This window comes from Monopterus albus, unplaced genomic scaffold (genome assembly GCF_001952655.1).
Source record: "Monopterus albus unplaced genomic scaffold, M_albus_1.0 scaffold132.1, whole genome shotgun sequence".
Classification (NCBI taxonomy): domain Eukaryota; kingdom Metazoa; phylum Chordata; class Actinopteri; order Synbranchiformes; family Synbranchidae; genus Monopterus; species Monopterus albus.
In genome coordinates, this window is record NW_018128012.1 from 1,455,378 (window position 1) to 1,464,329 (window position 8,952).

At 37.6% G+C, this 8,952-nt stretch overlaps 2 protein-coding genes across 6 annotated transcripts in view; one reads left to right on the forward strand and one right to left on the reverse strand.

Annotated features, from left to right (window-relative positions):
* The window catches only part of tmem19 (transmembrane protein 19), a 19,042-nt gene extending 10,107 nt beyond the window's left edge, over window positions 1–8,935 (reverse strand). The window contains exons 1-3 of one of the 5 annotated variants that reach the window (XM_020613346.1): window positions 8,813–8,935; window positions 7,117–7,209; window positions 770–917 (exon numbers count right to left, since the gene is read on the reverse strand). In XM_020613346.1, coding sequence (XP_020469002.1) covers window positions 770–899 — 130 coding nt within the window. In that variant the 5' untranslated portion in view covers window positions 900–917; window positions 7,117–7,209; window positions 8,813–8,935. Of the gene's footprint in view, window positions 1–769; window positions 918–1,874; window positions 2,159–7,116; window positions 7,210–8,229; window positions 8,300–8,812 lie in introns of those variants that run through there. The other 4 variants (XM_020613345.1, XM_020613342.1, XM_020613344.1 and 1 more) reach the window with 4 other exon arrangements.
* The window catches only part of kics2 (KICSTOR subunit 2), a 4,948-nt gene continuing 4,297 nt past the window's right edge, over window positions 8,302–8,952 (forward strand). The window contains exon 1 of the mRNA XM_020613328.1: window positions 8,302–8,527. Coding sequence (XP_020468984.1) covers window positions 8,302–8,527 — 226 coding nt within the window. The remainder of the gene's footprint in view (window positions 8,528–8,952) is intronic.

An 8,952-nucleotide genomic window follows, 5' to 3' on the forward strand; every position in this document is an offset into this window, starting at 1 on the left:
AAAAGGTACAGGAATATAAAGACTAAAACAAACAGACTGAGACACAGCTTCTTCCCCAGAGCTGTGAAATCAATCACCCTCCTAACCCCCAGTCACACACATAACCTCCCCCATATGGACAGACACAGAACACTGGACCTCACACCTCTTCCAAAAGACTGAGATTTGCACTGAGCTGCACCTTAAAATGTTACTACACTCTTGCTGCTAACATGCTGCTGACCTGATTAGGTCCCATACATCTCTTTTTATTTGTTCATATTTTTATATTGACTTATACAATTGTGTGTTATGTAAATAATGTGTCTGTCTTTTAAGCCGAGAGTTGCCGGGTAAAAAATTTCGTTGTGCTATGTATAATGACAAAGATTCTTGACTTGACAGCCAGCCAGCTCACGTCATCTGATTTACTGCTGCCCATAAACACTACATGTTAGCCTGCAGCCACTTGAAGCTGCTGTGAGAAAACCAGTTGCCTACTTTATAATCACAACATCGTCTGACAAAAGCACTATACAGCAATCACATAAAGATTTATCTTAACTGACACTGTGACACAAACCTCCCTTGGCATGGCCCAGTACAGTGAAACCCCAAGTCACCATTTATAAAGATTTACACGTCATTTTGGAAAAGCTTCAGGTTTTATACAGGAAAAAAAGGTTGAGTCTGGAAGAGGGCTGAAATTGTTACACTAAACTTAAAAGCACAGGGTTAACATTCTTTGGACTTCAGATATAAAAGGGAGATCTCCATGCAGACAGCTCACCGTAGTAGGTGCTGATGGTGAGGGAGAGGACCCAGAAGGAGAGGGACAGTGCCAGAGTGGCACACAGAATGATCATATCAGTCATCATCTTGACGGACTCCTTCATCAGCATGTTGGCCTCAGATTCCATGCTGATAGAGAGCCCAGGCTGCAGAACAGGAGGTGCTCAGATCAGTGGGCGTCATTCTCAAATTTCGATCAGTTATAATAACATTTTAATCATCACCTTTGGGTAAAAAATTTAGCTGAATGTCTGTTTGTTGCAGGAGCTGGATTTTGTTCTTGTCACCCAAGAAAAAGCAAAATATGTAATTTGCCCCATATGATGCAAATAACAGCCAATCCAGTATACAGTTATTTCTGTTTAGCATCCGTGGAAACTCCTGCACCTTACCATTAGCCTTTTCATAGCCATGTATTCAGACACAGTATATATGCAGTTAATGATCCAACATCCTTACACTAATGAACAGTGTCTTCTATATTACTATCATTATACACTGTATAGTCCCTGGTAGGCTAGTGGTTCGAATCAGGGTTGCGTCAGCAACGGCATCCGGTGTAAAACACGTGCCAAATGTCAACATGCGAGTCTCAGTGCGACGATTCGCTGTGGCGACCCCTAAACGAGAAAAGCCGAAAGTGACTTTCTTTCTATACAATGTATAGTTTATGTCTTTAGTCTCTGTCCTATTTATTCTTTAATATTTTATTTTATTTTATTTTTTAACACGGCGTCATTTATATGAAGTGGCTGCTTCAACACAGCAAGTTTCCTTCGGGGCTGTCCATCTATAAATACTGATGTATTATCAAATAAGCAAGCAAATGTTCAGACATTTCCTATCTTGAGAGTGTGCTCTATGTCTTATACAACACGTTTAACTAAATGTAACATTTTAACAGCGCCAACCTGAGAAAATTTAACCTATTAACCTTTCACTGACACCTACTATATCACAGGGTAACAGGTGAAACTATTTACAACCCAGGCAAAAAATGAGAAACAAAACAGCCATAAACCGGTGTGTTATTTAACTCAGTGTGAACCAATATTTATGCATGTATATATACATAAATATATATATTGTGTAAGTGAATTCACCGCTTGTCTCCGGAGCCATCGTGAGTTAGCTACCGTACCGACTCCTTTACCCTACATCGACCGTCGAGTTAGCTAAATGTAACTCTTTATTTCTAGTTCATACCAACGTATCGTTCTCTATTGAGAAGTGAACAGAAGGCAGTCACCTTTCTCTAACAATTACACTAACTTAAACGTATAGTTTAATACGCAGCCACCAAATAAAACGAAAACACTACTTGGCAAGGCTTCGCATAAAACGACGAACAAGACGGAGGCATTTAGATGACGGACCAACTTCCGCAAACAACCAATCTTAAAGAAACACCTGGGGCACTTTAGTATTTCCATTTTCTCTTACGTAATACTTTTATTTCACGACAGGTCAGAGACTATTGTAATTTTTACTTCACTATATTTATCTCATAACTTTAATTACAGTTTACAGATTATACATTTTTGTCTAAATCAATTAAAAAGATTACATAGAATAATGAGAATAAGTTACCTGAAAGAAGATCGTTCACTGTTTCCATTATTAAGTACATTTTCATATAAAAATGCCAAGCATTCTATGGTTCCAGCTTCACAAAATCGTTTTCTTTCATTGATTTTCAGAGTAACTGATTAGTCGATTGATAAGACAATCAGTGAGCAACTTTTTTTTTTTTAATTCTGTATTAATTCTCAAATGTAACAAGTTCCTGGAATCCTGTCAGAAACAACTATTCCTTTAATGTAGGTTCATGCTTACTCAGAAGACAAACTTTACACTTAAGCCCCAATCCACTACTGGTAAGGCAGCTGTTTCCATCACTCTTATCTCAGGTTGCAATGGACACTGCAGAAAATGAGGCTTCGCACTCACTCTTAAATGTATAGCATGCAATGCATATATTTATAACATTTGCAACAATAAATGTTCATTGGAATTGTAGTGATTTGTCTGTGATGTGTGTAGTGTGCAGTTAGATTCTGTTTTTACTGTTTTATTAGGACTTTGGCAGAGCAATGTGAAAATGTGAGTAAATGGTGACTGCTCCCCTTCCTGTCAATCGTGGATATGCATAGAATCACAGACATAATATTTCCCTTGTTTTGAAGAGTCCAGCTCGTTTGTTTGAGATGTTTGTGATCACACTATATGTTGCTGAGGTTCAAAATGGATGACAATCTGGAGTGTCATCTCGCCACCTGCTTTTGGTAGAAAATGGGAAACGAACACTGGAATATCCAAGCTTTTTTAAATAAAAAGGTAAATGTGAGAAGTCTGACTTGAAATGTATTTTTCTTTAAATGTTGTAGTACTGCAACAAATATTTGAAAAGTCTGCAACTGTTTTGCTCAGTGACCAAAGAGAAAATGCAGCAGTTGATGAAATACTCACATTTTTATTTAAGCAGTGGTGGAAAGTAACTAGATGCATTTACTCAAGTACTGTACCTCTTATACTTCAGTTACTTTGCAGATTCAGATTATTAATACAAAATAAATATATTACCATGTATTATTACAGGTTACAGTCACAAGCTACCACCAGTATATAAAGCAACTAAAACAGCTCCGCCTTCACACATAGAAATGTATTTCTGCTAAAGTTTTTAATGCCCAAGTTTATCTTGTAAAAGATTATTCTGGTGGAATCACTACTTTTTACATGTAAAAAGATATTAGGTAGTTTTCCCACCACTGTAATTAAGTACAAATTGCTGTACCACAATGTACTAATACAAGTAAAGGTCCTGATTTATGAATTCTACTAACATGAAGTACCATAGCATCACAAACAAAATATTCTTCAGGTATCAGAAGGTTCCCCCTGACCACAGTGTTTATTTCAGAGCCTTTTCCAGAAGGTTTGTTGTTTTTAGTTGATTTTGGTTTACTGAGACACATTTGGAACAATAGTAATTGTTAGATGGCTAAACAAAGCGTTTACCAGCTGATATCTGCCACGCACGTGCCTATGTTTTAAGTTGGTGGAATAAAGGGTAACCATGCATTAACATTTTAACACAGGGATGTCTTCATGTATGTTTACTGCAGGGGTTGTATTCACTTCTAAACCACCAACGAAGCCTGTGAGCTTCTTCCTCCTGTTTGTCTGTGGGTTTTTTGTTGTTGTTGTTTTTTTTAATTTAAGTTTCTTCCAAGCATGTAAAACTAAGAAAACTGATATTGCGAAAAACAAAATTGATTCGACATTTCAACCAATACACATAAGACATCACAACATTCCAATAGTACATGCTTGAAAGGGAGTAGGAAGAAGTATACACTTATCTAGTCCTACCCCCTGTCTTAGACCGTGGTACCATTAGCCCAACACCGGACACTCAGACCCACAGCAGTGCCAGTCCCCAACAACCACCATATATCCATCCTATCACCACCCTATCCATTGTACATACCAAACAAACCAATTTCCTCATCGACCAGCCCCTTAAATTAAACATAGACCAGCCACGCCATCCACCCAACGTCTGGCGTCAAGCCAACTACCGCACGGTCTATCTCATCCCATTATAATACCCTCACTTCATCATACTCTTCATCCTACACGCAATACTTCCTATAATAACTGTTCCAAAAGCACATTGCTAAGTTTCTCAATACAAAACTAAATTCCCTTTCACACCACCTGTCTGGAACTTTCTCCGGTGTCACAAGTTTATATTCAGTGTCTATACATAAAATATTATCTTCATACACCACACCAACAATACTCCAGTCTAATCCGCCATCACGCCTCCTCATTCATATATCTTGCATTACAAACCCTTTTGTATTTATATTTAAACAGTTCTATGCTAGTACAATATTTTAAGTCTTCCCTTAGCTTATTCCACAATTTTACACCACTTATAGAAATACAAAATCTTTTTTTAGTTGTACTTATAGCATGAATTTTTAAATTTAACTGACCCCTTAAATTATATCCCCCTTCTCTTTCATTAAACAATTTTTGAATTACACCTGGTAATAAATTGTTCCTAGCTTTATACATGAACACCGCGGTTTTATATTCCACTAAATCAAAAAATTTTTAACAACTTACTGTATGAATGATGCATTAGTGTGGTCCTGATATCCAAGTTTATGTACAATTCTTATTGCCCTTTTTTGCAATATGTACAGTACCTGAAGTGTACTTTTGTATGTATTTCCCCAGCTTTCAACACAATAATCTAAATATGGTAAAATCAATGAACAATACAGAATATGGAGTGTTTTCCAATCCAGAATATGTTTAACCCTTGCCAGTATAGAAATACTTTTGGCCATTTTGTTTTGTATATTTTTGATGTGAGATTTCCAGCAAATTTTATCATCAACTATACCACCTAGAAATTTGATTTCATCCACTCTTTCTATATTAACTCCCCCTACCCTTAAATGCAGTTGATTATCCAGCCGTCAATTACCAAATACCATAAATTTGGTCTTATGCAAATTTAGAGATAATATATTTCTATCACACCATTTTTTTATCTTATCAATTTCCTGAGTAATCAATCCAAAAAGTTGCTGTAAATTCTCACCAGATGCCCATATAGTAGTGTCATCAGCATATAAAATAAATTTCAATAATTCAGATACTTTACATATGTCATTGATATATGATATAAACAGTTTAGGACCCAGAACTGAACCTTGGGGGACTCCACATACAATGTCCAAAACATTCGACTGATATTCACCCAACTTCACAAATTGACATCTATGTGTCAAATAACTTCTATTCCATTTCAGAAACATTCCCAATCCCATATATTTCAAATTTATCAATTAATATTTCATGATTAATTGTACCAAATGCTTTTTTTAGGTCAATAAATATTCCCAATGTGTGTTTCTTCCCATCCATAGCACTAGTAATATCCTCCATCAGTTCAATTATGGCCAGCGATGTCGATCGGTTTGTAGCAAGAAAGACCCCGGAAGAATGAAGACCGCTGATGGAAATCGCAGACATTAATAGTGTTACACCAGGATGGTTTTGCCATCATGGGTGACTGTGATTCAGTGGGTAGAGCGGTCATTCATGGGCAAGACACTGAACCCCCAAGTTGCCCCTGATGGTTAGAGCCATCAGTGTGATGGTTGCCTCGGTTCTGTACTGGATCCCATATCTCAAATTTATGCATAGTTTAAATATGTAATAATATATGCAGTACTTGGTCTAAAAGAGACAGGACTCAGCCTCAGTGTTATAATGCTAACTCTACACTTATATTTGCATTATCTGCTAACTGACCAGTCCAAAATGATTACATGGAAACTGTCCGATAGCTGTGCACAGGATGCCGCCTATAATCCATAACCATGTGAAAACAAAAATGTGAAAAAAACATCTTTCTCCCTGAAAGCAGCAGAGAACAGAGTTCTGTCTCTAGCTGTCCACAAAGCTGTCTTCTTCCACATCATAAATCCTTTATCAGATCATCTCATCATGACATCATCTAAGAGTTTTTATAATGTGCCCTGCATCACAACAGTGTGATTTTTGAGGGGAAATGCAACATACAGATACAAAATACAGATGGACAGTAGTTCAGAGGATGGAGTAGAAGAGGTTGAGAAGTTTCCATGTACATTTGATCACTTATTCCCCTGAAGGAAATCTGCAGAGTAAATCAAGATGATATCAAGGTAATAGCTGTTCTCTGTAAAAGAGCACACCAGTGTTGCTACACAAATGATAAATGTATTAGTTCTTTAAGGTTTGTTGCATATGGTTTTTAGTCATGGCAGTACATGACAGTCAGTCCACCACTTTGGTCCAAACTGAACTATTTCAATAAAACTTGGATGGATTGCTATGAAATTTAGAACAGTCACTCTTGGTACCCAGATGATGTACTGTAATAACACTGATGCTACCCTGACCTACTTACTTTGGGAATCCTCTGACCTTTCCTCCAGTTTACTATTGGCACAGCTTTTGATACAGACTTTGATATTATTTTCATTAACCTTGGAAAAGCCACCACCAACTGTACTGTACATATCCACTTTAAACATTTAAAATGAGGCTTTAAAATATAACCACACTAACATTTTTCCTTAATACATTTTGAGTGGAAGTGGACATTTTGGGAAACTTCTCTTTGATTAGAATACCATAACATAACACACTATATTATAATATTTAGTGTAAAAAACAACAACAAAAATATTATTAAAAATGTGAGACATTTACTAAAACCATTGCAAATCACACACACACACACACACACAAGGAAGAGATGGTGTCACCTACCAAGTAGAGTGGAGTGGAGGCAAATGAGAGTAAAAGTGGTTTGTGCTTATTTTGAAGCAGCTGGCACTTTTTAAGGAGAGCAGAGATCCACCCCTGGAGATGCAGAGAGAGACAGAGAGAAAGAGAGAGAGTTTTGATAGCAGACAATGTCAAAGATTCATGGGAAGTGTAGTTGTCGAATGCTACCTAAATAATAATTGTCAAATTTCATTAGTTTTGTGGGTGTTTTGTTATTTGGTGTTGTGCCCTGATGGCGGAGCTAAATGAAAAGTCAAGGAATGGGCAATGTTATTACTATTCATCCTGAAGACACAACTGTCTACAATAAACTTCAGGGCAATCCTCCAGTTAAAGCTATTAATACAAAAACCAATCATGTCAAACTGCTGGAGGTGCTAGAGGAATTATCTGGGGCTCACCAATGTAGGGCCCATTTAGGACTGAGCTGATCAATTGAAAATCATTTTACAATTTCACTGGAATCACACTTTTAATGATGCAATCATTTAAGAAATTTAATCAGCAGAAAAACTAAGTGTGCATCCATTTTCTTTCTGTGACAATCTGCTTAGAGCTAACTAACATGCTCACTTACAATGTCATTGCTAACTGTTCTGAGAATTGTAAATTCGTACTGAAAAGGTAAATATATACATAATTTATAAATGTGTACACGAACCTAAAATGACTAAATAGTACACAAATCCGTAGGTGTTTTATGTGTATGCATTAATTCTCAGCGTACATTTACAAATTATTTTGCCAAAATGTGCACATGACAGACATATTTGCAATAACACTGTAACAACAATACCCTTTCTATTTCTATCATTACTGCAAACGCTGCCAACCGTCTTTATTTTGGTCCTCTTTATTTTCCGTAGTGTTTACCTACGACGTAATTAATATGGCGTCGGGGGTTAGCTACATTCAGGGACCATTGTCGTTGCAGGTTGCGGGGGTTAGCTACATTCAGGGACCATTTTAAAATTATTGTCGTTGCAGGTTTAGTATTTAAACCACTTGTCTGCATCATTATTAAGAGAAACGTTCTAAAATAATGCCAAACAGGTTTAAATCAATAGACATGTAGAAAGAGTAATGTTTTCCTACCTAGACCTTAGACTGCCATTTTGCTAACACGGTTAGCTAGCCATTAGCTTGCACTGACAGGCAGCTGGCCCCATGACGGAGGAGCTGCGGCCCGTTCCCCGGGAGCGGGCTATCCTGGAGAGCTTCTTCACGCAGCTCGGCATGTTTTCTTTTGACCGGGCCAAGGACTACGTGGAGAAGGAGAAGGACAACAGCAAAAGCGCCGGGGCCACCTGGGCCGCTCTGTTAGCTGCTCTGGCTCACCTGGCCGTCGCGGAGAAGGCCTATCACAACATGACGTTCCTCGGACAGAAAATGGGTAGTGTGTCCAATTACGACCACGACACGATTGCTCTTTAATTCGCGGCGTGGGAGCTACACAGTGGCGCAATGAAACTAATACATTAGATTACCCAGAAGCCCCAGCTGTTTTCTGCTATTTCAAAGCTACGAATCGTTATTGTTTATGCATTAAAACTGCGTTTCTGAAATAGAATATCGGTTTTACAAACCTGAAATATTTTTGAACAGTTTATAGCTTTTGTAAGGATGATCTAGTATGCCTAGTCCAGTGTGTCCACCTTTTCATAAATAAAGGTCTTACCGTTTTCAGATTGAGCTTTGCATAGTCTTTAGCTTCTCTAGGCTAATGTAGTTCAGTTTGACAAGCCTAGGTAAAGTGGTTTTTTAGCTAGACTTGGTCTGATGTGGTCTAGATGAGGATATCGAACAACTAATGGTGCA